The sequence below is a fragment of the Physeter macrocephalus genome, chromosome 14, assembly GCF_002837175.3.
Source record: "Physeter macrocephalus isolate SW-GA chromosome 14, ASM283717v5, whole genome shotgun sequence".
Classification (NCBI taxonomy): Eukaryota; Metazoa; Chordata; class Mammalia; order Artiodactyla; family Physeteridae; genus Physeter; species Physeter macrocephalus.
The window spans coordinates 1,178,430-1,205,639 of NC_041227.1; the positions used below are offsets into that span (position 1 = coordinate 1,178,430).

General features: G+C 62.1%; 1 protein-coding gene across 10 annotated transcripts; it reads right to left on the reverse strand.

Moving 5' to 3' along the window:
- Positions 1-8,962: 8,962 nt before the first annotated feature.
- SLCO4A1 (solute carrier organic anion transporter family member 4A1) lies at positions 8,963-27,115 on the reverse strand. 10 transcript variants are annotated; one of them, XM_055090327.1, is made up of 12 exons: positions 22,485-27,111; positions 21,413-21,503; positions 20,275-20,396; positions 19,764-19,875; positions 16,066-16,220; positions 14,524-14,719; positions 13,384-13,549; positions 13,116-13,288; positions 12,806-12,870; positions 12,289-12,437; positions 11,083-11,161; positions 8,963-10,124 (listed from the first exon to the last, which is right to left on the reverse strand). In XM_055090327.1, exons 1-12 carry the CDS (start codon positions 23,692-23,694, stop codon positions 9,898-9,900), a joined length of 2,745 nt encoding a protein of 914 aa, XP_054946302.1. In that variant the 5' UTR covers positions 23,695-27,111; the 3' UTR covers positions 8,963-9,897. The 10 variants fall into 10 exon arrangements, 9 of the variants coding, with proteins under 9 accessions (XP_054946302.1, XP_054946303.1, XP_054946305.1 ...); XM_055090328.1 differs by lacking the exon at positions 12,806-12,870 and having other exon boundaries at positions 22,485-27,112; XM_055090330.1 differs by lacking the exon at positions 11,083-11,161 and having other exon boundaries at positions 22,485-27,106.
- Between the last annotated feature and the right edge of the window lie 95 nt (positions 27,116-27,210).

Consider the following 27,210-nt stretch of genomic DNA (forward strand, 5'->3'; position numbering starts at 1 on the left):
CAGGCCAAAGGGCACTGCTCTGCTGGTGACAGCTGGCGCTGACGCAGGAGGGGCCATCTGTTGGTTTTGCTTGGCCAGACCCACAGTGTCCCCCGCCCCAGGCCGGCCCCCCTGCCGGGTCCCAGGGGTCTCTGTTCCTGAGAGTCCACCCTGCACGGCCTTATGTGGGGGCCGGTCCTCTCCTCCCCACGCCTGGCAATCAGAGTCCCTGTTCCTGCTGCCCCAGGGACACTAGGTGGATGCCCAGAACCCTTCCTGCTTGTTGGGAAGGGCAGGCCCCTGTCACGGGTTGCTAGGCTGGTTCCAGCAGAGCTGGGGACGGAAAGAGGCCCAGAGCCCTGATGACATTGCTCTAACCCTTGATCCTGCCGTACCTGAAGCTTGCCCTGCCCACCCCGCTTTTTCTCAAGCTGGTTTGACTTGCGTTTCCATCTCCTGCACTCGAGCGTCACGACTGTGGGTGCTTGAGCAGAGATGGACACGCCGAGCCCTCCACGGGCCCTTCAGACGTCACGCGCTCGTTCCAGATCCACTTGACTGCCGAATCCTTCATGGGTGAGGATGGAGAAATGGCAGCAAAGCATTGAGAGAAAGCCCAAGCTCTCATTTTTCTGTAATCAGTTGGAGAATGATGACGGTGCCACGCATGAATAGATTCCCGTCTTCTCTGGAAATTTCAAGGCTGGGTAATGAAGACATTAGTTCCTGGGATGCTTCGGTCTGATGGGAGCCGAGTGAAGATAATTTGCTCCTTCCCGTGACAGCTAATGATTAGCTTTGTGACAGCATGTTGCTGTCTCAGACTGATTTGCCTACACAGTCAGCTACTTAAGAAAAACAAGTTTTTGAGAAAACATAGTTCTAGGGCCCTAGCGATACTTCTTTCAAAATATTTCAGAAGCTCCACCTGGCATCTTCCCAGTCTGAACATTCCCGAGCAGCTGGAGTCCGCTGCCTTCCCGCCTTGTCGGCAGCGGGTTCCCGGCTTTGTCATCCAGGTTTAGCGGGGCCGGGAGGGGGCCGTCGGCTTCTCTGCAGATCTCCTTTGCCTTTTTAAAAAAAAATTTATTTTAGGGCTTCCCTGGTGGCTCAGTGGTTGGGAGTCCGCCTGCCGATGCAGGGGACACGGGTTCGTGCCCCGGTCCGGGAGGATCCCACATGCCGCGGAGCGGCTGGGCCCGTGAGCCACGGCCGCTGAGCCTGCGCGTCCGGAGCCTGTGCTCCGCAACGGGAGAGGTCACAGCGGTGAGAGGCCCGCGTACCGCAAAAAAAAAATAATAATAAATTTTATTTATTTATTTATATTTGGCTGCGTTGGGTCTTCGTTGCTGCAAGTGGGCTTTCTCTAGTTGCGGCAGGCGGAGGATACTCTTCATTGCGGTGGCTTCTCTCGTTGTGGAGCACGGGCTCTAGGTGCGCGGGCTTCAGTAGTTGTGGCGTGTAGGCTCAGTAGTTGTGGTGCGCGGGCTTAGTTGCTCCACTGCATGTGGGATCTTCCCGGGCCAGGGCTTGAACCCGTGTCCCCTGCATTGGCAGGCGGATTCTTAACCACTGCGCCACCAGGGAAGCCCCTCCTTTGCCTTTGAAATAAGAGCCGTGGTAAATTACCCCGATGCCAACATTTCACTCCATTCTTCACCCTCCGATGGATGGATGAGGGGCCTTTGACTTTGTCAAATCATGTTAAAATAATAATAATTTGGTGGAGACGCCAGGTTGACAGTGGACGAAACCGGATCGTCTGTGAGCCCGGATGGCGGAAGCGGGGGATGAGCACACCATTCTCTCTCCATTTCTGTACGTCTGGCAGTTTCACAACAAAGTTAACAAAACCAAGTCTGGATTAAATAAAAATGTGTGTATTGAGTCGCAAGTCTCTGCTAGCAAAGTCTCTGAGCTGGAAATCAGTAGGCTGAGAATAAATCTCAGAATTAGTCCATTGAGGTATCTTGCCGCCATTCCTGTTCCTCTCGCTGGGAAACAAGTGGAAGCGTTTATATTACAGGCGCGGAGCCAAGTGCTCTAAGGCACACTGTCCCGTGTGGCTGTCTGGCCTTTAGCCATCTCTATAACCTCTGGAGCATCATGAGGCTGAGCCAGGCCCGGCCCAAATTGGGACGTGAAATGAAGACATTTTTCTTTAGAGGTCCCGAGGTCCTGTTTGGGGGACTTTTCTTGCAGGTGGCACCCTCTCCATCTGCCTTTTCTCTGGGGCTCTGTGTGCCCTGCCTCCCTCTAGCCTCCTCCTGCATCATGCAAATCTGCCCTTGGGGAAGTAGCTGATGCTAATTCAGACTAAAGGGCAAATGACTGCTAAGGCTTCATGTACCCTCTTTTCCTTTATATCATATCACAGTAGATTTTTTTTTTTTTAAAGAGAAAACAACAAAGATCCGACTGCGGTGTGACGGCAGCTGGGGGGACGTGTGTGGGGTCTGAGCTGCGGGGCTCGGGAATGGGGCTTGGCTTTCAGGCTGCGCTCGGTCCCCTCCCCGAGGCTGGTGGATCAGGCGCCACGTCCCCACCTCCGCCCTCAGAGATGGCAGTTTTCTTCATTCTGCAGCTTCACAACGTTCAGTCACAACCTGGTTGTTAGACGAGTCCACGGTGGTCCTTGGTAACCAGAGGGCGGTGTCTGCTGCGCGGGGAGAAGGCTCGTTTAAGCCAGTGCTTGGAGATAACGCGTCCTAGTGAAGAGCTGTTTAGATGTCACCTGTCACCCTGAGCCTGGGAGGCTCCTCGTGGAGCCAGATTCCTACTGAAACACTCAGCGCCTTTCCCAAGAAACAGCTCAGCGGCGAAGGCTGCTCCGGGAACATGACCCCTGGGGGAACCCACCCCCCATGCAGCTCTGGTCTGAATTCAGTAGCTCTAGATCTGGGCAGGTTCTGTCATCAGAGATCAAAGGTGGCCAGAAAGAGAAGGCCCAGCTGCTGCATTGACTGGTCCCACCACTGCAGCTTGGAGGAGGGAGGGGGAAGAGGGGGAGGGGGACGGGGGGCGGGGCTTCCCTGGAGGAAGAAGCCTGGAGCAGCCCTCCTTGCAAGGAGTCCTCCTTCCCCTGCTAAGCTGCCAGGACTCCTCAGCTCTGTTGCTTCCGTAGAACGCAGCAGGCTTATCCACAAGTTCTTTGTAAAGCCTTCAGTTTAAGCCATTGCACCTGGGGTTTCCCGGAACGAGAACCCCAGCTTCCTCCACGGTCACCGTCTGCATCTTGCTCCTCTGTCTCTGGGCATTGGAAACCAGTGCATTTCCTTCCCAAGGAGAAGGCAAGCAGGCAGTTCACCCTCCAGAGAAAAGCCGGGCGTCGGCGTGTGGATGGGACTTTCCCCGTGGCCTTGGTGAAGCTCCAGCCGGAGGCGAGCGATGCGTAAGGCCCACGATGGGTCTGGCAGCTTCCCGAGTTCACTCCTCCTTAAGACAAAGCAAGACTTCCTGCCCTGCCACGCAGACAGCGAGTAGAAAGGGCTGCGTACAAAGTGGCCCCCGTGGACCATCCCTGGGGAACCAGGCTGGGGAGGCCCCCACCCCATCCCATCCCACCCCCCACCCACCTGCACGGCACCCCTGTTCCACACCTCCCCCAGCCCCCACACCTCCCCCAGCCCCCATGCCCCCTTCCCCTCCCTCCTCCCCTTCCTCCTCCCCCCTCAGCAGCTCATACCTCCTCCAACCATCCCATCCTTGCTAAGACAGGAGGGTGGTCACCCGAAACCTGACCTCGTGTTCCGTGCTCTGACCACCTGCTAGCCCTGTCCTGGCCGGTGCTGCAGGGCTGCAGGTGGCTTATGCATGCTGCCCTCAGAGCTTTCCTGGCGAAGGTGGGAGATAAATACTCGAGGAAATTGCCGTTCTTGTGGTGCTTGTCGTGAAGACGCAGTCATTAGGTGCAAACCAGACCCACGATGGGGCCTTTGGGGCGAGAAACGGAGGCCGTGGGACTAATTAGGCTCCTAATCAGGGCCTCCAGGTGTGGTGATGGCCTGGGTAGCCGTGATTAACCTTGGAGGGCTCGGCGCTGCTCTCGGGGCAGTGAGTGACTCCCGGGGGGGGCGGGGCTGACAACACGGCCTCCGGGATTTTGCCTGCATGCGCGGGGATTGAGTGGGCGGGGCTGGGGGGTGGACAAAGCAAACATCGGTGGCCTGAACTTGAGACGAGACCCCCCCACTGCCTGCGGTGCTCTTTAAATGCTGGGGGCAAAGACCCTCCCCAGCGATTCTAAACCAGCGCGTGTGCGGGCAGTGGATTCTGCCTTTAAAAGCAGGTTCCCACAAGGTTCTGGTGGAGGTGGTGGGGTCCCAAAGCCCGAGAAAGGCCAGCACAGTGGACGGATGTCCTGGGGATACCTCAGTTCCTAGGACAGGCAGCGAGTCCCGTCGGGTGTGTGTGTGATTATTTATGTTCTGTGTCAACCTGACTGGCCGCGGGGCGCCCACGTGGTGTGACTGGGGCTCCCACCACCAGCTCGCCTGTCCTCAGGCCTCCGGACTCAGACTGGACTTGACCACCGGCTCTGGGCCTCCAGCCTGCAGACGGCGGACGTGGGACTTCTCGGCCTCTGTGGCTGAGAGCCAGCTCCTCGGGATGCCTTCGTGTTCGTGCGTTTATACGCACCCTCTGGGCTCTGTTTCTCGGGAGAACGCGCGCTGATCGGCTCTCCCTGCCTGAGCGGCAAGGACGATGATTATTGTAATTATTTAAAAAACACTTTTACTGCATTTACTATAATCTGGGAACTCGAGTCCTCGCGGGCCCCGGTGAAATTGATACCGTGGTCTCATCCCCGTTTCGGAAGTGGGGAAACCGAGGCAGGGAAAGGTCAAGTCAAACTCACAGGACCAACAGAACTGAACCCACAGGTCCGCCCAGGCCTGTTAAATTCATGCTGAGCTGCCAGCCCCGCCTCGCGGCCGTGGAGGGTGGGGTGAGGCGCGCACAGGTCACGCGTAGCGACTCAATTAAGTAGGAGATTGTTGACTCCACCATCAGCACTCTCTGCCGGCCCCGTCCTGGCCCAGAGTCAAGCGGCCCACTGGGAGCCTCCACGAGAGAGCCGGGGGCACATTGGAGGCCTCGCCTCTTCCCTGCATGGCCAGGGTGGAGGCCGGGCTCCTGCAGCGGCACCTCCCTCGAGCCTATGGCCCAACCCAACATGACTTGGAATAAATGATCAAGTTCTGAATTAAACACCGCAGAATGTAATTACCGTGGCAGCCAGCTGAGAATAAAATGGATTATACATATAACAGTCATCAAACAGTTATTGCATGTGCCTGGCTAATGTGCTGCCAATTAAAATAAATCTAAGTGCAAACTATCATTCAGAGCAATTGCTCTCCAGCCCATCTTTGTGCCCCCAGGGGCTGGCATGGGGAGGAAGTGCCTCAAAGTGCCCCCAGCACGACTGGTCCTTCAGGGACCACCGACCCCCAGCCTCAGTCCACAAGGGACTCAAGGGGTCCTGGGCCGACCAGGATGATGGCAGCCGAGCACACTGTGTCCAGGAGCGTCCTCGGGGCTCTGCACAGAACTGATCCATCCTCACCTCGCCTTATGAGGTGGGTCCCCGTATGGGTCCCACTTACAGCTGAGAGCACTGAGGCAGGGGTTCGCCATAACTCTCCCAAGGTCAAACCACTTGTACGTGCCAGAGCCCGGGTTCAAACCCAACTCCAGGACCAGGTTTGGAACTCACTTCGTGGGACAGCACTTTAGAAGGGAGCGAGTGTCTGTGTGTACATGGTCACGCTTGCACACGCCCACATGTGCCCACGCGCTGTCACTCGATGGGGTGAGGCCCCAGATTTCGGCAGAGGCCCCAGAGTCCTGCAAACTCATGTAGCATCCCACCAGCCCCCTGAGGGGGGACCCTCCCCAGATTGGAGGTGGGGAATTGTGGGAAGGATGGGCTGGGACCTGGGTCTCAGAAGACCCCACCCCACCCCCAGGGGAGGTGTCCTGTGAAAGGTCCCCTTTTGCCTGGGGGCTCCGGCAACATGACCACACCCTGTGGCCCCTCAGGCACCCCCAGGCCTAACCTGGCTGCTCAGGTGGAGGAATCTCTGGGGGAGGGGGAGGGGGAGGGTGCGGCTCCAGCCACCGGATCCGGGTATTTCTGGTTCCCCTGGGGCTCCACCCCAGGATGAAACCGCACCCCAACCTGCAATCTGCTCACTTGTATCTGGGCTAATTTCTGGGTCAATTCACACCTGTACCTCGTAGGTTCAACTGTCGTAGTGATGACTTCCCCCACGGTTCCCCGCGGAAGGACATTTTTGGGTAATTTCCACCTTTTCAGTGAGTCTTGCTCCTTTTCCTCTGGTGGCATGTCAGGAACTGGCGTCTGATATTTGTGCCATATCCCCCCTGGGGAGCTGCCACATCTACCTCCTGCACGGGCGGGACTCAGGCCGGCAGGCCGGCTGGCCGGCCGGTGGGGTGTGCGGTGCCGCCGCCCCACTGGGGGAGCCACCAACGCCGGCCTGTCCCCCTGCAGCTGCTTCTCCAGAGTCCTGGCCGTCGGGCGGCGATAGCCACTGCCTCCTGGGTCCCACTCATTGTCCTACAAACACCACTGAGCGCCGGCTGTATGCAGGCGCTGTTGCAGGGGAGCAAACGAGACCCCAGTCTTCAGGGCACTCACATCCCGGCCACAGACGGCACAGCTGCTGATGACACCACGGTTGGAAGGTGTCGGGCACCTTGGAAACAGTTATGGTCGGGGAGCAGGGGTGCCAGAGCGGGGTGTGGGCTGCCGTTTCCCCGAGGCCATCAGGTTGGGCCTCATGGCGAAGGAGACGTTTGATCCAAGACTGAGGGGGAGCCGTGGGGATGTCTGGGAAGGTGGAGCTGCCCGTGCAAAGGTGCTGGGGCAGCAAGGGGCCTGGTGGAGCTGCAAGGAGCCTGTCTGAGGGAGGACAAGGAGTCGGGTGTGGCCGGAGGGTGGGGCCTGGACCTCAGCCCTCCTGTCTCGGAGGGAGTGTGTGACCCGTCTTTGTCGTAAAAGGATCCTCTGGCTACTTGTTTTCGCTCCAGATGGAGGTGCTGGAGATGTGGATCCTCCTTCCACCCTGAAAATCCGCCTGTTCCTCATGGTGTTCAATTCCTCCTCCGGGCCCTGGCTCACAGGAGGAGGTGGGCTTGGAAAGCCTCCCAGCTGGGCTTCTGTCTCGGGCAGTGGTATCCCCTTCAGAGAGGTCGCCGCAGAGAGCCGGATCTTTGTTCCCAGAGGCTCTGCGGCTCCGAGGGCCTGGCTCCCTGTCTGCCTGTGCCCCTCCGCCCATCCCCCAGGCTGCATCTCCCCGACCCCCCGCCCATCCCCCAGGCTGCATCTCCCCCTTCATCTCTGCTCCCCAGCCCACCAGCCTGACATGTGATGCTTAAGTACTACGGGGACTCGAGTGAGAGCCCAGAGCTCCCCGGGTGTGTTTGATGTTCTGATGCTTTAATATCTGAGTCTGATTCTTGGGGGTTTCTCTGCCTTTCATTTCAAATTCTGCTTGTTTGTGTCACTTAAACATTGATGCGTGCTGTCAACAAGGAGGGGCTGTTTTGTATGCTCTTTGAAACATCCCAACCTGCCCACTAAGCTGTTCACGCCAAATGGGTGAATTACACGCATGTCATTTATATTTCACTAAAGCTGTTTTTTCTTAAATGTCATTTTTAATAAGTTCCCACCCAGCTCAGCGGGTGCACACACCACAGACACACCCCTACCAGGGCAAAGACAGGAGTAAAGGAATCCAGAAGCATTGGCTCTGCCAGGTGCCCGGGGTCCCGCCCCCCGAGGGGGTGCACCCCAGGCCTGGCCGGTGGGGCTCTCGGGCCTGGTGCGGGGCAGGTACGTGGGGCAGATGCTCGGTTAATGCTCGCGTGTCGTCTGTAAGGCCGCGAGCCTGTTTGTTCCTTGCTTAAACCCAGGCCCTGCCCAGTTCCCAGCAAACAGAGGGTCAGGGTTTGAGGAAGGATGGGTGTCCAGCTCACATCTCAGAAACGTCTCCCAGGGGAGTGGAAGGGAGAGACCCCCATTTTGTTTCGGCCTGCATTTGCGGGGCAGGGGACGCTGGCTGGGGAAGAGACTGGGGTCCATGTGGGCAGGTGGGCCGGCGGGCCTGGATTCCTGTGCCCAGGACGCATCTGTGCTGCCCCCGGTGCCTGCGGCCACAACTGCAGATCCTTTGGGCTCCCTGGTGCCCATCTGGGAGGCGCGGGGCTGGGGGCCGGCTCGGAGCTCACAGCCAGAGCTGGTGCTGGGGGACCCCCACCCAGATCCAATTAAGCAGCCCATTCCGTCCACACCCCTGGACTCCGGGGACTTCACAGACCCTCCCAGAGTGGGAGGCAGAGGTGCCTGGTGCGCCCTGTGCGATGAGGCCCCAGAACGGGGGAGCCACCTTCTGATAGCAGCCACGAGCCGGATCCCTTCTCTTCTTCCAAGAAGCGTCGCTGAGAACCGCAATCGCTATCCCCCGGCCCTCAGGAGATGAAGCAGACAGGGTACGGCCCAGCCTGGTCATGGCTCTGTCACGTTTGGACATCTAGGGAAAGAGTAACCCTGTGCCGGGTCTCACCTGCGCGCGTACACGTGTTCACGCACGCGCGTGCTGACCGCAGCGCCGGCCGCCCTGACCGAACCCCAGCGCTCCGTGACAGTGGCAGAAGTGGGACGCTGGCTGAGCACCCAGCCCTGCTCCCAGCCTGGGTGCTGGGCCCTGAAGGGAGGAGACTCTTGGATCACAACCGCGGAGGGGTCATTTCGAGGGGTCGGGGGACACCCACCGGGGGAACCCAGCCAAGCGAGCGCTCACCCCGGGCAGCCGGCGGCGAAACAAACTCACAAAAGCCCACTTGGAGGATCTGCAAAACTGCCGAGCTTTGCAGATTTGTAGAAATAAAACACACGGGGCAGGAACATATGCTTTAAATATTAAAATATATTTACATACCCACAGTTTTAACTGAGGACACCAACAATAAACGTTCCACGCAAGTCCCGACGCCCTCCGGGTAGAATTCACAAGTGCTTAGCACACAATCAGGTAAAAAAAAAAATTCTATAAATAAGTGTTTATGCAAAATATGGGTCCATAAATACATCCTTATGCAACTTGCTCCCGTCCTGCTGCAGGGCTGTGCGGCCCCAAGGACAGGAGGTGACGGTAGGCTTAGAACACACGCAGGAGAGGGATCCACGTGGATGTGCCCCGGGGACGGCAGCCCACCGGCCTCCTCCGCGTCAGGAGAAACACAGGAAGTCAGGGCCAGGCCGTGCGCGGGACGGTGTGGACCCACGCAGAGCACCGCCGGCTCCAGCTCGCCCACAGGGGTGGGTGCTTTGTCCCTTCCATGGAGCAGCTCCAACAGCGCCAGCATCACCGGCCTTAACGTCTCCAGAGACGAGAGAGCTTGTAAACCGCAGGGCAGCCACCGGCTCCAAACATCCGCCGTTCAAAGGAGAGAGGAAGGGATGGCAGAAGTGTCTCCCCGAAGTCCACAGGTGGTTTCGCGCTTTTTGTAACTACTCACGGAGTTACGTAGGAATCGCACAGCTTGCTTTAGAAGCACAGCTGTTCATGTTTCCGAGCGATCCCGCGGCCCCAGGGGATGCTATTTGGCTAAGTCCGTGGGAGAGGGCCAGAGTGTGAGCGCACCAGAGGGAGGCAGCCCTGCGTCCGGCCGGAAAATGGGCAACTCCTTCCGGGCACAGAGCTGGTCACTCCACTCTCTCTGGCGAGGTCTGGGGGGCTGGGGCAGGGGCGTCCATTCGGACGTCTTGCCTTCTTTCTCCTCGGTGCCTTTGAGGCTCGGTCCCCCCAGACCCAGTGGCAGATTTTTGCGGGGTCCTCAGTGCTGGGCGTCAATCGGGGAGGGGTCACCCCTTCCGGGGAGAAATTAGATAGTGTTCCCGGGAAGTGCCGTGGCTGGCCCGTGCCCCCGGGCTGGCGGGTGGGCTGTCAGATGTCGTTCTGGATCTGGAGGGCGGAGGGGGCTTCCTGAAGGTTCGTGGCGTTGTCGGAGGCTGAGGACTGGCTGGGCAGAGAAGCCTCCAGGCCGTCCGAAGACCCCGACAGGGGCTTGTACAGGAAGCAGGCGGTGGTGAAGAAGACGAAGCCCAGGACCTGGGGAGAAGGGAGCCGCTGGACCTCTCCTGAGCCACCCGCCCAGCCCCGGGTTTCTCACGAGGTCCTGGGGAACCAGCCCTGCTCTGGCCAGAGGGTCCATCCGTTCCGCATGGCCAGTCCCTAGCCTGGACCCCAATATTGTTAGGGGGGAATGAAAAGTATGGTTTGACTTAAATACAGAGGCGCTGGATGAAGTGGAGGTGCTTGTCGTGGGCTGGACGGGGTCCCTGCAAAAGATGCGTCCAAGTCCTGACCCCCGGAACCCGTGAATCGGACCTTGATTTGGAAATAGGGTCTTTGTAGGTGTAACTAAGTTAGAGACCCTGAGATCACTCTGGGTTAGGGTGGACCCCAGATCCAGTGACTGGCGTCCGGACAGAGAAAGGGGAGGAAGGTTTAACACAGTGACACACAGGCAGCAGCCCCGTGATGACAGAAGCAGAGACGGGGTGAGGAGTCTACAAGCCCAGGAGCCCCGAGGATGGAGGAGCCGCCAGGAGCAGGGAGGGGCACGGGACAGAGTCCCCCTCAGAGCCCCCAGGGGGACGGGCACTGCAGACACCTTGATTTTGGACGTCTGGCTCCCAGAACGAGAAAAAATGAATTTGTTTGAGCCACCTGCTGTGGGGTCTTTCGTCACGGCCACCCCAGAACCTAAGTCAGAGGTGGTCAGCTTCGGCGGTCACCCCACCGCAGCCACCGCCTTGAGCCCCCTGGGAATCACGCGCAGTCTGGAAGATGACAGTGTGGGCGCGCGTGCTAGCCTCTGCACACGGGTGTACGCGTTCGACGTGTGAACGCTGGGTTTCCTGGAGCGCCGCCCAGGCAGATGGGCCTGAAGCCACAGGAACGAGAGGCTGTTTCCACTCTGTGGCCCCGTGAGCGAGCGGTATAGCCCTTAGGGCTGCCCCCACCCCCCGCTAAGATTAGCACTGACTCTGGGAGCCAATCCTACCCCTGTGCCGAGGCCGCGGGGGGACTATCTGGGCAGACAGCCGTCCCGGGGTCCAGCCTGCTGCTCTGGCCGAGGGACCCTAAAACACAGGGAAAGAGAAGAGCAAGGGCCGGCTCCCTGAGCGGGGCGCGTCTGTTTGAACTGACCCGTTTGTCCAGAGCTGCGCAAATCGTTTCTCACACTTGGCTATTTTTAAGCTAATCTTCGGGGAGATAAACCCAAGGGTCGCTGAGAATCCTGTCTCTGAGGCCCCTCCCGAAAAGGCTCTGCCAGTGGGACATTCCCGAGTCCACCCTCCACCCAAAGAAGAAATCCAAGACATTCTTATACACCAGCCCTAGGATTTCATTTTATTGGGGAAGTTGTGTGCTTTTCCTCCAATGGGGGGAAACTCAAAATATAAATACTATGCTTCTCCCCACGTAGCATACGCCAAGAGATACAGCAGGAAGTTTCCATCAACAGCTTGAAAGCAGAGGGTCAGGCTAAGAAGCAGGACGTAACTCAAGATCCACTAAGGATGGAGAAGGAGAAGCGCTGCTTGTGGACCCAGCCAGGCGACCCGGCCCAGAGCAAGCAGGCCTGCCCGGGCTCTTGCAGAGGGAGCAGTTTGTTTTTTGTTTTTTTTTGCGGTACGCGGGCCTCTCACCGCCGCGGCCTCTCCCGTTGCGGAGCGCAGGCTCCGGACGCGCAGGCTCAGCGGCCACGGCTCACGGGCCCAGCCGCTCCGCGGCACGTGGGATCCCCCCGGACCGGGGCACGAACCCGCGTCCCCCGCGTCGGCAGGCGGGCTCCCAACCGCTGCGCCGCCAGGGAAGCCGGGGGGAGCAGTTTTGATTTCTCCCGAGCCTTAGCTGACCAGAGCCCGGGGCAAACCACCAAGCCGGGATGGTGAGGGCCCTGGAGGGCAGGGGGCCTGGAGAGCGAGCCCCTGTGACCTGGGCCTGCTGTCCCGCCGTTCCCGCCACTGGCGTCACATCCTCCCCGTCCCCGACAGCAACAGCTCGAAGTGGGGAAGGGTCCCGCTTCTGGAAACCGGGCTGCAGGATGATGCTTAGGGTTCCAGGGGGGGCTTAAGCTGTTGGAAGACCCCAGTGGCACGCCCGGACGCCCGAGCTAGCTGGAAGAGACCCTTGGTCCTTTGGCTTAGACTCTGGGACTCCCTCCCCCCGCCAGCGCACCTGGGAGCGAGGCCACCCTGCTCACCTTGTACGCCAGCCCTGCGATAAGCAGGTACTGGCTCATGGCCGAGTTCTGGTACACGAAGCAGGAGCCCTGCTGGCCGCACTGGTTCTGCCAGAGCAGGCATGCCTTGTCGATCACCCAGCCGAAGGCGATGGGGCCCGGGATGCCCCCTGCGGAGACAGAGGTACACTCAGCACCCGGACCCCCCCGGGGGGGCGTGCAGAGACCCAGAGCAGGCGGGGCGGGCTCTAAGGAACGAGACTTCGGCCGCTGGTGTTCACAGCGGGTGCAAAGGGGACGTAATGTTCCTTCCTCTGGGGGCTTTTGCCTCCAGGCCGGGAGATTCCCCGCGGTCTTCCACTCTGGTGGAGCCTGTGTGTTAATGAGGAAATGGGTCCCTCTAGCGGACGGTTAGGGAACGGAGCCCTTCCCCGAGGTGGGCGCAGCCTCGAGCTGGGATGCACCCCAGCCTGGCGCGCGCCCTTGTGCGCTGAATGCACCCCGCAGCTTTGCCTGGCTTCCTCGCGCAGCACGGTACCTAGGGTTCTAACCATGAGCCACTGGATTCCTAGTGCAAAGGATCGCTGCTGGGCACAGACACACCTGCAACGGAAAAGCGGCGCGTCAACGCCCGGGAAGTGTGGCCAAGTCGCACCCCACGCCAGCGGCCGAGTCCCGGCCGCGCCCCGGGCCGCATCCCCAGGTGGCAAGCGCCTCCCAGAGGCAGTTAGCCCTCTCCTGCCACAGCTCTCCGGGGGCCCGGCACGCACCCCGCAGGGGTCTGCAGAGCTCTGCCTCAGCTGCGGAGGGAAGGTTCTGGGCCAGAGCGAACCCAGGCCCGGGCTTACCGTAGAGTTGCCGTGAGTGCAGGAATGCTGCTGAGAAAGGTGAAGACAATTACAACGAATACGGAAACCAGAAGGAGGGGCTTCCTCTGGCAACTTGAAGTGCATTTCCCTGCGGCAGCGAGGCCAAAACCAGAGGACAGGTTCCGAGGGACACAGCTACAGTCTCGGTACACCTGAGGAGCGCAACGACAGCGCTGATTACAGGAGGGGGGGGGCCCCCCACCGTCGGGCGCCGCCGACCACCTGGGCAGCAGCCGCCCCCGCTCACCTTCTGGCCACCGGGGCCGGGCGAGGCCGCCCCCGGGCACCCCGCGTGGCAGGGCGAGTAGTACGCGAGGCCGTCGGGGCCGCACACGGGGCTGTAGTGCTCTGGCCGGCAGCCGCAGGCGGCGTTGCAGGCAGCTGTCAGCCCCAGGTGGCCTTGGGGCAGGAGGCTGCAGGTGGGAGAGAGCGACGGTGGGGCGCAGGCCAGCGTGGGGTCCGGTCCCTGAGGGCCCACGTCCGCAGGTTTCCAAACTCGCAGGGTTTGCTGCAGCCGAGGGCCGGGGCTTCCCGCACCGCCTCGGCTCCCAGAATCGCTGGGTGTGCTCAGGGCGAAGCAGACCAACCCCGTGCAGCGCACTCCCTGCCTGGCCTGGTTTGGGGTAGGCAGTGCGCTCACAGGGCTCGAAACGCAAAAACTGCTCGAGCGCCGGGCACAAGGCGCCCCCGTGGCTCCGGCCCCTGCTCTGCGGCGCAGGCGGGTGGACGTCCCACAGCTCGTTTATCCGCGCTCTCACAGACACACACTCTCCCTCTCTGCGCTCAAATGGAGCACGCTGTACGCATCGTTTTGCTCCTTCCTTTTTCTGCTCAACGCTGTCTTGGAGGCGCCCGAGGCCTAGACTCCTCCCTCCTCCATGGTACTAAGCCCTCCACTCTGCACCGACTCGTGGCTAGTTTGGTTGTTTCCGACCCGGCGGTCTCGACAATGGTACGATGGCATCCTTGCCGATGGCACCCTCGCCCCGGCACTCACGCTGTCATCTCTACAGGGAATTCCCGGCCAGCAGTCGCTAGCCTGCGTCTACTTCAGATGTTCCCGAATCGCCCCCAGCGGGCCGTTCCCCTCCCGTTCCCGACGCGGTGACGCACGGGCGCCGAGGCGGGGCCGCTTTCCAAGACAACACGTAGAGAGGAGGTGGGGCTGGGACTGTCCCGTCTTACAGACAGAGGACCGGGGCTCAGGTGCCGCGTGTGAGCGACCGGCCACTGGTCCCCGCGGAGGACATCATCGTTACCGTTACGACCATCTCCGGTGACCTCGCCTCAAGTGGCCGACCCCCCCACCCTCCTCCCCAAGGGACCCCTGGTGCCCCCGACGGGTGTGCAGAGGTCTCCCCTCGCCCCGGTGCCACCTGGCCCTTACCTCCCGTTGTAGCTGGCGGTCACGCCCGCCATGGGCACGTTGGGGCAGTGCATGAAGAAGACGAGGAAGGCCAGCATGCTGATCAGGGTGCAGAGCAGGCAGAACTTGATGATGCCTGAGCCTCGGAGCTTGCACTTGTTCACAAAGAAGCCGCCCAGGAACGTGCCTCCGCCACCTGCCGGCACCACCAGGTACCCTGTGGACAGGGAGGGGCTCGGTACCGTCCCCGGAGCCACAGGGGCGGCGCCGGCACCCCCCCCGGGCCCCGTCGTCTCCGCGTTAGCGACGGGAGACGGAGGCCCACAGCCGTCGGCCCCAATCTCCGAGGCAGCCCCAGGCCCTGCACTGGACGTGAGGGCCCTGACCGGTGCTCACGGGGGGCCTCGGGGCCTGGGGAGGCCACCCGGCCAGCTGCTCAGAGGCCCAGGGGTGCGGGGGCAGAGCAGGAGAGGGAAGAGGAGAGGCCCCTGGGCCCTGCCCCCCGCGCCGGGGAGACCCAAGGACAGTCGCGCTCCCCTGGCCCACACGGCCTCTGCGGAGGCTGGCCACGAGGGGGCGCTTGGAGACGCTGGTGGCCGCCTTTTGGTGGGAAGTTGGGCTTCAGCGGCACGTGGCTTCCAGGCCTGCCCTGGGGTGGGGTGCAGGTGGGGGGGGGGCTCTCCAAGGCTGGAGGAGACCCCGAAGACCCTGGGTGCGCTGAGCCCGTCTCCCCAGATGAAGGCCGGCTCTGGGGGCAGACGGGGAGGACCCAGAGGACACGGCTGTCCCAGGAGGGGTGTCGGCCGCCGTGGGGCAGGAAAGCAGCTGGTGGGGGTGGGGCTCTGGCAAGTGGGGTCACAGCCAAGAGGCCAGCAAGGAGGGGAGTCTGGGGCACTAGTCACCGGGGACCCCGAGTCTGACACCGTCCTCCCTGGGGGGAGGCGCCCGGCCAGGATCGACCCCCACACACCCCCTGCCTGGCAGGTTCCCGGTGAGGCCGTGGCTGCCCCCCCAGCCCAGCGCTACCCGCGGACAGGGCCAGAAGGAGGGGTGTGAGGAGGACTCTCACACCCAGGAGGCCACAGAACGCCTGCGGTCGGGCAGGCCCAGGGCTCCAGCCTCCGGGAGACCCCGGGACACCCGCTGCCTGGCTCACGGGGACCGCCAGGCCCGAGGGAACGCGGTGGGATCCGCCACCCGAACCCTCTCCGCCACAAGCCAGGGACGACGCAGGGGGCCAGGCTCTGGGTGGCGAGGGGGGCGGCACAGAGAACGGGTCAGCAGGCCGTGTTCAGCACTTCCCAGACTGCCCTCGGGAAGGACCGTCCTGCCCATCGCGGCGGCAGCCTTTGTAAGCGTGACTAGAGCTGTTGTATAAGGGCCCCGACGCCTGCTCCGGGGTCCCCGCCTGGGGGGACCACACGCCCAGGACGTGCGCCCTGTGTAGGGAGCGCTTGCTGCCTGGGGTTTTCTAGAAGAGACCCTCAAAGGGCCCGCAGTCTCTGAGAACCAGTGAAATAACGGAGGACCCCCACCACCACAAGATTCAGGGAGCATTCTCACCAAACAAGGTGGCAGCTTCCGAGGCACTGAGGCTGAACTGGGACTCCAGGAACTTGGGGCCAAACGTGGACATGCCAGCGATGAGCGTGGCCTCGGTGGCCCCGGCCAGGCAGAGCAGGATGAACGTATGGTTCTTCAGGAGGAGCCAGATGGAGCTGGATGCGGGAGAGGAATGGAGACCAGAGAGAAGAGACAGAGGGTCAGAGTGGGCCAGAGCCCTGGCCCTTCCCAACTGAGCACAAAGAGCCTGGTTGTGAGAGGGGAGTGCAGTGGGGTGTGGGAGAGCCAGGGGCACCCCACGTTTACTCCGGAGAAACCGCGAGTGGGTGTGGGGCTGGGCTGGGGCAGAGGGAGAGCTGGCACCAGGACCCAGAGCCTGCGACATGTGTGAAAGCCGCTGTCCCCGAGGTCGGCTGCAGTGGGGAAAGAGACCCTGAGTGACTGTGATGCTGTTGAATCTGCCCCCAGGGGCAGCCGGGAGGACCGGTAGAGGGGCCCGAGCCAGGAGCGGGGGGCTGCGGGGGAGGCGGCTGTCACCAAGTCCAGGACTGGGTGGCCCCCAGGAGAGGGGAACGGGGCCTGAGGGGTGGGACCGCTTCTCAATCGCCAGCTGGTGAAAAGGAGGGACAGAAATCCCTGAGGGTTTGGACCGAGAGGCCCCTCCAAGGAGACCCTGTGTGGGCTTGGCTGGCTCTCCGACTTCTCTTGGTGTGCACCTGGGGGGCGGTGGCCGGTGTAGTGATGCCGGGGGCCTGAGAAATGGCCCTTGGACCTGGCCTGAGAGTTCCCCCTTGAACCCAGTGCACACGGCTCTACACCCCGCCTGCCTTTCCCGGGCCCGGCCCCTCTCAGCCACCGGATGGCAGGTCCAGGACTCGTGAGTGGTGTGGGCTGGGGACAGTTTCCCCTGGAGCCCTGGGTCCATCTCGGGCACCCACGAGCAGGCAAAGCCTGGTGACAGACGACTGTGGTCCGACCCCTATCACAGCGGCTCCGACAACGGCTGCCTTTGCTCACGTTCTCCGTGTCTGCAGCTAAGGCCTCCCACCCAGAGAACCAGCCCCCGGCGACCCTACGGGTCATCTTCCACCGGGAGGGAGACCCCCACCCGGCCCAGCCGTCAATGCCGACACCCCCCCTGCGCGTGTCAAAGCAGCACAGACACCTTGACGCTCCAGTGTTCTTCGTTTTGAGGACACAGGCCAACAGTAAACTGGATTCCGCCAAGTAGGAGGACGCAGGGTGGCCACGGTCAGCCTTTGTGCCCTGGGAGGGAACTGATGCTAATGAAGTCGCCCCCACCCCCGGCCCCCGCGGCTTCTCAGGGTAACTGCAGAGCGGCCTCCTTCCCCATCCCGCTTCAAACGGGGACCCAGTTCCTTCAAAACTGACTTTCAAACTCAAGGACTGAAAAGGTTTCTTTCTGGTCAACAGCCCAAGTCCCCCATCCATGAAGGAAACAAGATGCGGAGGAAATGCCATCCTGGTGGGGCTCTCTGGGACCAGAGTGTGTGTGTGTGTGTGTGTGTGTGTGTGTGTCTATGTGTGTGTGTGTCTATGTGTGTGTGTGTGTCTGTGTGTGTGTGTGTGTGTGTGTGTGTGTGTGTTGGTGGGCTTGTTACAAGAGTTTGGGTAGGAGAAAATAACAATTTAATAAATACAAAACCTGAATTTCAAAACAGAAGGAGAAAATGGAAGGACATTTTAGAGGACTCCATAGTCCCCTGGGTATGCTGGCCATTGAGGGATATTGAGGATTCTGTTGTCTGGGTGTATGGTGGTTCCCCTGGACCAAAGAGAAAGATCAAAATTAGGAGTAAGTGTGAGCAGGGAAAGGGAGGGGAAAATTTAGGACACGCAGACTGTCTGGTACCATTGGTTTACTAGGGGAAGCTGGAAATTGTTTCAACAGCCTTGAAGGTCAGTAAGGAGGTTGAGGATGCAGATATTAACTTGGGATCTTCAGTCTAGAGCCACCCTTCTAAACCAGGTTTCCAAAAGAATTAAACCCTAATGTCCTAAGGCATCCATTGTACATAATGGATTGACTTTCCTCCTGTGCATGGAGAATGATATTAATTATGTGCCATCCTTGAGAGAATTGAGAAGTGTTATTCAAAGCATCAAATGATCCCACTTGAGGTGTCTGTGTGTGTGTCTCTGTGTGTGTGTGTCTGTGTGTGTCTCTGTGTGTGTGTGTGTGTGTCTGTCTGTCTGTGTGTGTGTGTGTGTGTTGAGGGGAAGCCCAGGGTGCGGCCAGTCCCTTCCTGGTCCTGCCCAGACCTGCCCAGGCTTCGGGGTTGCTCGCCTGGGCTCAGGGGCAGGTGACTCTCCCCAGGAGTATGTGAACGTCCTTATTTCTTAATCTCAGTCTGCAGGTTGTTTGGCTGAAACTCCCACGTTGAAGTTGCTCAGAGAACTGGTCATGACCTTGACAGAGGGCCCATGTTCCGGAATTTATTTTACTATCAGCAACCGGTTTGGGGAGCCAAGCCTGGGCATAAACCTCCTTATCTCGGGCTTTTCCCCGGGTCCACTGGGGACCAAGCTGTTGACACCCTCGGTGCCAGCGCTGTCCGGAGGGAGCGGGTGGCCCCGCCCCGGCTGGACGGGGCGAGCCTGCCCGGGCCTGGGTGCTCCCGCCTTCCCGGCCAGTGTGGCCCTGGGCCAGCCCTGCCGGCCTTGGTGGCAGCCTCCTGAGTGGCGGCTCTTCTGGGGGGGGTCTAACCAGGCAACAGGTAGCCTGGGGGGGTTCCCTGAGCCCACGTCACCCTCCCCGTGCTGAAGACAGACGGCGGGGGCTCATTCCCGTCACCGGCAGCCTCCACCTGCCACGTGGACATTCATGGGCTCAGGAGGCTGCGGGCAGGTGGGCGCTCAGCGAGGCCGAGGACTCGGGCAGGTGGCCATCCGAGGGCCGCCCGCCCCCTCCGGCCAGGAGAGCCCCCCACGAATGCCCTGATGAGGGGCCCTGGCCGGCCAGGAGCGCCCAGCCCCACGCCATCCCTCTGAGGCCCCAGAAGCCCAGGCTCTGTTTGTCCCAACAGTGTGTGAAGACAGCGAAGTGAGACCAGGTCAAGAGCAAGATAAACAAGAGGCCGCCGCCCGGGAGGAGTGGTGGCCGCAGGGCAGCTAGGACGGGGGGGCTGGACGGCCCCCTCCTCGGAGCCCCGTGGGCACGCGCAGGTGACTCCCGATGAAACGGTCAGGGAACGGGGTGGAGGGGTGACTCCTGGGGGATGATCCTGGGGGGGGTGGTCAGTTCCTCCCCCGGGGACCGTGGACAAGCTGGCCGTGGGGCAACTGGCCGCGCATCAGGGATTCCCTCCGCGACCACGAGGCGGCAGGCACAGCCCCCAGAGCCTGCCGTGCGGGAGCGCAGGCGGGTCCCCCGCGGGCCCGGGAAGGGAGGGGTGGGCACCGTGCGGCCGAGGCCCGGCCCTTCCGTCGGAACCGGCCTTGGGTGCCCCCAAGCCAGGAGGCTCTGTCCGCTGCTCCTTAATCCCTTAGCCCAAGTTTTGGAGCCAAGCCCTGAAGATTGTCGGGTCAGAAGGAGGGTTAGGGGCTGGGGGCTCCCCATGTGGCCCTGGAGGGGTCACAGGACTCTCCTAGCTTAGGGTCAAGACCCAGCACGTGTAGGACCCTAAGGGGTCTTCAGGACACACAGACACAGACGAGAGGCCCCCCAAGGTCCTTACAGAGGCAGGTCTCTGATGGTTTTCCCGAAGTCAGGATTGCTGGTCACCCTGTGGCTGCCGTCCTTTAACTGGTGTATTTCGGATGCTCTCATGACCACGTAGCGCTGGGAGCCTGGAAGGACGTGAACATCTGTGAGGGGCAGAGACCAAAGGCCCCGATGCCCCTCCTCCTGGGTGTGGGACCAGCCGGTGGGCGAGGGCGCCCAGACAGACATCCGTACGGATGCACCATGGTGACGGGTGGCAGGGAGGGGGAGGTGGGAGAGAGCCCAGGGGCCCAACCTGGGACCAGAGGGAGACGGAAGGTATTGAAAGGGGCGCCCACCCCCCGGTGAAACAGGCCTCTTCCGTGGTCCCCGCGCGGGCAGAGGCCACCGGGGTGGAGGGCGCACCCCGGCCGGGCCGCCCTGCCGATGGCAGCACCCGCCCAGAGGATGACGACCCCCGCCCCACTGCTCCTGGCGGGGCGGAGGAGCAGGGCGTGGGGTGTCCTTCTGCGGGAAGCACCCACCTGGCAGCTGCCGCGGGTAGCTGAGGATGGGCACGGCGATGAGGAAGGCGGCCGCTCCAGTGCCCAGGAAGCCCACCCACCAGGCGCCGACCCACAGCGGGCTCTCGGTGGTCAGCTCCGTCCTGCGGGAAGAGGCACGTGGGGTCAGCGTCGCGTTCACGGCGTCTAGGGAGCGCACGCCGGGCGTCCTCCCGCTTGCTGGCCAGTGAGAGGCGGAGACCAAAGGCTCTGCTCGAGGCCCCCGCCCTGACGCCCCACCCCCCGCCCCGGTCTGGGACCAGCGGTGGACCGAGGGCATCGGGACGGACACGGGGTGGGCGTGCGCCAGGGGCCCTGCCCAGGTCCACCCCTTCCCCTGGGGCCTGCGAGGCTGCTTCCCGACGAGGCATAGCGGCTGGGGGCCCAGGAGGGGCAGGGCAGAGTGTGGCTGGCTGGTGCCCTGGCCTCGTGAAGCTCAGGGGGCTTGCCTGCGACCCCCGCCTGCACACAAGTGCACCTTTAAATTCAAAGGTATGTGGGAAGGAACCCTGGGCTGGGCAGCCAGGTGGACAGGAGGCAAGGGGCTGGCAGAGGCCAGCCGGCTGACCCCAAGTTGTATTCTGGGGAATAAACTGGCGACTGAGCCAGTGCTGTGCTTTCCTGCGTTCTGTGAGCCGTTCTAGCAAACTGCCAGAAGGAGGGGTCCTGGGACCCTCCGATTTGCAGCCAAGTTGGACAGAAGCGTGGGTAACCAGGAGCCACCACTGCGGCTGGCGTCTGAAGGGTGGGTGCCCTCGCTCACCTGTGGGGTCTGAGCTGACTCCGGGAAGTCAGTGTCAGATGGAGGTGAACTGGGGACACCCAGCTGGTGTCCGGAGAGCACTGGAGAATTGTTTGGTGTAGGCCACCCGCCCCCAAAAAAAGAACCTCCCGGTGGCGGCAGGAAATCCCCTCTTGGTTCCGCAAAGGGCGTTGGAGCAATTGCGGCCTGGTCCCTTCCGGCTTCGGGAGGCCGTCCATCCATGCTGTCCCCTCCCTCAGGCCACGCTCTCCAAGCTGCCCAGACTCCCAGGTCCACCAGAGCAAGACCTCCCCCACCCTGGCCGCCGTCCTCCTGCACCAAGAGTGGGCGTCTTCTCTGTGGGCCCAGGTCACTCACCGGTGGCCTATTTCGGTGTAAATATTCAGCAGGGCACCTCCGACCAGGTAGCCGGCTGCGGGGCCAAGGATGGCCGCGGTGTAGAAGACGGCTGGAAGGGAAGCAGAGCCGTCTGGGACCCGCTGCGCCCTCTGCGCCACCCCTCCGGCCCCCCTAAGACAAGCCCCGCTTGCATTTCTGCACCTCCACCCCTACCCCCAGGCATGAACTCCTTTAAACTGGGGTTTTCGTTGCACAGTCTCCCCTGTGTCTGATATCGGCTGGTGTCAACCTTTCAAGGTGTTTTAAAAATATGTCCCTCAAAGCCCCCTATAGACACCATTTGGACTCCTTCCCCCTCGAAAGAGCAAAGATCCTAAGACTCATTTTGCAGGATGAGGGCGGCACCCATGCAGCGCTGCAGGCTCACCCGGGTCCCAAGTGCCCCCATCCCCGGAATGGCAACCGCTACGTGACACGGATGAGCAGAGTCCAAGGTGGACGTAACGAAGCAGAGCAGCGAGCAAAGCTGGCTGGGCCGGGGCGTCGGCCGCGAGCTCTCCACTGACCCCGACCCCTTCCCTGGGAGAGCTGACCTCGCAGGAGGGACTCGGAGAAGCGGCTGGCCTGAGGCTGAGAACACGGAAATCTCACCCCAGATAAGCGAGAGGGTCTCGGGGGCAGCTCGAGGCTCGAGCCCAACCCCCGAGGGAGGCGTGGCAGCACCCAGCTCTGCAGCCCAGCCACCAGCCGAGCCCGGCTCGCGTGATCTCAGTTCCCCGACCAGGGATCAAACCTGGGCCTCCTGCGGTGGCAGCGGAGAGTCCTAACCACTGGACCACGAGGGTCCGCGCGCTCCAGACCCTGTGGCATGTGCCAGGGATCGGGCTGAGGCTGGCAAGCGCCACCTCCATCACCTGAGGTGTCAGGTGACACGCAGGCCCGTGCTGACCTGCCAGCTCGCCTAGGAGCACCTGGGGCCGTTCGGGGCCGCGTGTGGCCAACAGGGACGTGCGTGTAGGGGGCTTGGACGGGGCAGGGCTCGGAGTAGACGGCCGGCTGGCGTCACCACCATCGCGCCCGTCCCACTCACCGATGTAGACAGGCGAGTAGCTGGACTTGACATTCTCGTCCAGGTAGGTGACGCCCAGCGTGTAGAGCGGGGTGGCGCCCACGCCGTGCAGGAACTGGCCCAGCATGAAGACCAGCTGGTAGCCGGACGGGCCAGAGGCGCGGCCCCCGCAGGTCGTGCTGCGGTTGGCCCGGCACGTTCCGACGGCCTCGTCCACCTGCACCTCGTAGGGGCCGGTGGTGAAGTGGGGCAGTGAGAAGACCAGCGAGCCAGCGCCCATGACCAGCACGCCCCAGCCCAGCCAGCGAGGCTTGTGGCCGTGGCCCCCGAAGTAGCCAACGAAGGTGAGGCAGAGGCAGGCGGCCACGTCGTAGGAGCTGGCGATGAGGCCGCTGTGGTAGCTGTGCAGGTCATAGCGCCGCTCGATGGATGTGATGACGGCGTTGATGAAGCCGTTCACCGTCATGCCCTGCAGGAAGGAGGCCGCGCACAGGAAGAGCAGGAAGCCCCGGGGTGTGTTGAAGGCCTGTAGGCACGTGGGCGCGAAGGCCCGCCAGCCGCAGGCCTCGGCCGGCCGGCCCGTCGCCACGTAGCGCACCTCCCGGGCCGCCCGGGGCCCGCGTGCCTCAGGCCGCGGCTGGCACAGCGGCTGGCTCAGGGGCGAGCCAAGGGACGCCCGCCTGCTGGGGGGCGTGCAGCTACACTCGCTGTCGGTGGCCAGCGGGGGGCTGGGGAAGAGCAGCTGCGGCATCGAGGCGAAGTGCTTGTCCCCCGTCGAGTGCTGCGGCATCTCCAAGGGCGTGACAGCGTCGGCAGAGGGCGTGGATGCAGGATTCCAGCGGCGGTCCGGCCTGCGGGAAGAATCCATCTCCAGGAGAACCCTCCCCCAGCCCGTCCCCGGGGGCACCGACGGCTCTGCCCGTCGGGCTCCCCAGCCCGGTGAGGGCGGCTTTCTGACCAGCCCCCTCCCCGAATCCAGACCCGCACCCTCAGGGCAGCCCCCGGCCGGAATGAGGCCACAGAGCTGAGAGTGGAGCTGAGACAGCAGGGCTGAGTCAGACGCCACGTGAGCCCCTGGACCACCCCGACCCACACCTTCCCCACGGCCTCGGCTCGCCGGCCTGGGCTGTGCGCTCCGCCAGGGGCAGCCGGCCGCTCCCGCCCTCAACTCCAAGCCCAGCCTCCATTCTTCCCTGAACTCACACCCGGCCGGCCTTGGGCTCTTTAGCATGAGAGGGAAATCCAGCTTAGTCCAGCGTGTGGAGAGTGTGGGAAATGAGGAAGGGGGTACAGGCAGGCCCACCCGGGCCCCCGGGATGGCACCGGGCTGGAGGGTAGGCTGGCGCTGGGCCTCGCCCGTGGCTGGCCTCTCGAGATGCTGAAACCGCTGCAGGTCGCAGCCCCGCAGACAGGGTCAAGGGACACTGTGGCAGCACTCCATCTTTCTGCAAACTCCCAGCCCGGCCTGTTTCCGTGGCCCTACCTGGGCCCTCACTTTGACTCCCAGCCCACGGACCAAAAGAGCTCAGTCGGGCCTGAGAAATGGCTGCATCGCGAGGCTCCCGGGGCTCCCGCACACCCCTAACACCCCCAAGCTTTGAGAAAAGGCGGGACCTATTGCCAGGTAAACAGATCCTTCTGGACCCCCCAGGTGGTGACAACCACTCTGCATCTTAAGAGGAAAAACGCTGATTTTCCCAACAGAAGTAAACCGGTCAGCACAGGTACAGTCGCTGTGATAGGAAACACCTGATCTTGATTGTACCCACAGCCCCTGGGCCCCTGTGCGAGGGTCTTCTGCTGAACTCCACACACATCCATCGGGTTACCTCTCGCTCTGGGCCGAACCGTGTCCCCCAAAGAAGATAGCTGGGACCCTAAGCCCCAGCTCCCTGGAATGTGAGTGATTTGGAGGGGGGGGCCTCTAAGGAGGTGACAAGTAAAACGAGGTCACGTTGGGGGGGGGGGGTGCCTGGTCCACTACGGCTACTGTCCCTTAAAGGAGGGACTCTGGACCCTGACAGGCACACGGGGAGAACCCGCGGCCACTCAGGGCCCCGAGGCGGCCTCAGAACCCCCACTGCGCACGGGTGTCAGTGATGTCGGGAGAGGCCGCTGCCCAGAGGGCTGACGCCGCCCCCAGACTTGTCTCAGATTAGACTTGGTGGACGGAGTCCTTCAGGCAGCTAGTCACAGAGTACCACCCTGCTGGGCCCCGAGCTGGGAACACGCAGGGGCAGAATGGTGGTTCCCCACACCCGGCCCGAAAAGATACATCCCCCCGGCCCCGAGCATGACCTTATTTGGAAAAAGTGTCTTTGCAGATGTGATCGGTGGTTTGAGGTGAGGTCCTCCTGGCTTGGGGAGGGCCCCAAATCCAGCGACGGTGTCCTTATCAGAGAAGCCACGTGATGGCGGAAGCAGAAACTACAGTGATGAGGCCACAAGCCAAGGACGCCTGGGGGAAGCTGGGAGAGGCGGGAAGGACCCTCCCCTGGAGCCTCCAGAGGGAGGGTAGCCCTGCCCCCACCCTGACTTCAGACTCTTGGCCTCCAGAACTGGGCGGGGAATAGAGTTCTGTTCTTTTAAGCCCTCAGTTTGTGGTCCTTCGTTACAGGACACTCACGCAGCCCCCGAGGAGGCCCGGCTTTCAGGAGACCACGGGCCTGGGGGGAGGTGGAGCCTAACAGACACTCAGAACAGGATGTGAGCCCAGTGGTGAGTGCAGAGGGCGGTACCACCGAGTCTCCTGGGCGGCGGGGCGGGGAGGGCACATCGGGAGTGCCTCTGGGGGAGCCGCGCCTGGCATGGGCCCTGCTGGCAGAGAGCAAAGAGGACTTTTCAGCCATCCTGGCCACAGACAGATCCTTCAGCCCTTGCGACGGCAGGTTTTTGGCTTCTGTGGGCTGGTTTCTGTTTGTTTGCTTGTTTTGTTTTGTCTTTTTGTTTTTTGGCCGCGCCACGCGGCACGCGGGATCTTAGTTCCCGACCAAGGATCGAACCTGTGCCCCCTGCCCTGGGAGCGCGAAGTCCTAACCACTGGACCGCCAGGTTAGGACTGTTTTTAAACAGAAGATTGGCTTTATCTTGTGTTAACCTTGCAAACTGGGAAGCAGTCCAGGGTGAGGGGAGTGGGCCGTGCTAGGACCACACCCAGGTCTGGGAGGCAGTTTTGCGTTGGGGGGGTCCGGGAGCTCCGCCTCTCCTGACCCCCTCGCACCCCGTGCGTTGAGGCTGGGGCGCCAGGTCTTTCTGCCAGACCTCTGCCTGCTCCTCAGCCGCGCCGTCTTAGCTAATTTTAGCCTCACCCTGGCCTCCTCTCCTGCCTTCCCTGGGGCCAGGCCGTGGGCGCAAGTGCCATAAGACACTGCAGCATCCCACTTCCTGGCAGAGTCTGAGCTCCGCGCACAGCCCATCTCACAGGAAAGGGAAGTGGGCCCAGAGGAGCCAGCCGTTTCCCCAAGGCCACACAGCCATCCAGGGCCGGTTAGGACGAGACCACGTGGTCCGGCTTCAGAGCCCACGAGCGCGTTGGCCGTCCTCGCCAACGTTTTATTCAAAGAACCACGACCAATTGTGTGGCGTTGACACACGGGGCCAACTCTTGGCTCTGGAAACTGGCACTGCCAGGTGATCAGCAGCCAGATCTTGAGGCCGAGCGTGGACAGGAAAAATTCCACCTCAGTCATTCCCCAGGGCCCGCGACCACGCCCAGGGTTGTATCTGTAGAGCCACCACCTCCTCCGTGCGCCCTGGCGCGCCAGGCTCGGTCAAGCAGACTAGGAGGGTGCCCACGGAAGGAGCAAAGTTCACGCTGCCTGGAGGACCATCAAGCCTCCTGGAGGGACAGAAAGCCACGCACCTGCTCCCCAAGCAGGTTCTGTAGGCACTTGGGCCACCATGGAACAGAGCAGACGGTAACAGGTGTGAGCCCCAAGACGGCACAGCGCGGCTTCCCGCCAGCCCCGCGGCTCAGACGGCTCCCGGAACAGAAACGCGGAAAAAGCTCGACCTTGCCCAAAGGCGGCCGCGTGTCCGTGCTGTGGGGTGCATTCCTCCACGGTGTGCACACACACACACCCATCTGTGCACACACCTTCCACACGGAAACACGTGAACGCACGCACATAAGCAGCAGGGCCCCGGACCCCCTTCCCAGCTGGGATGGACCCAAAGGGAAGGCGTCCAGGCAGGCCGAGGGGCAGCGGCTGCTCTGAGAGGTCGGTCCAGCGGCCTGTGGGGATGGATGGTCAGTACTGGGCCGGGGAATTATGATTGGTGGTGGGCCTTCCCAGGAGGGATCTGCAGAACTGCTGCCCCCCAGCTCTGAGCTTGTTTAACCGTGCCGCCAATCCCCCGCAGGGAGAAATGCAGGGGCCGCGGCGGGAAGGATCGGGCCCCGGCAGGGCTCAGGAGGCGGCCAGATGGCTGAGCTAGCGCAACTAGGAATGGTCATGAAGAAACAGAGTCCTTCCTATTTGAAAATAAAGCCCTCAACCAGACTCCAATGCCGGTGGTGCGTGGCCCAAACAGCTCCAGGTCAGCGTAAAGGTTACCTGCGCTAAGAGCTCTGATTTCTGACCTAAACACATAAAGTCAACCCACGATCACGTACATCACTGGCTTGTGATTCACAGACTGAAGATCCCGTTTTAGACATCAGCCAGGCGACCAGCGGTGGTCACCACCTGCGTGGCATGAGAGGTAAACGGCAGCACTCGGGTGGGCAGCCCGGGGTCTCCTCCCC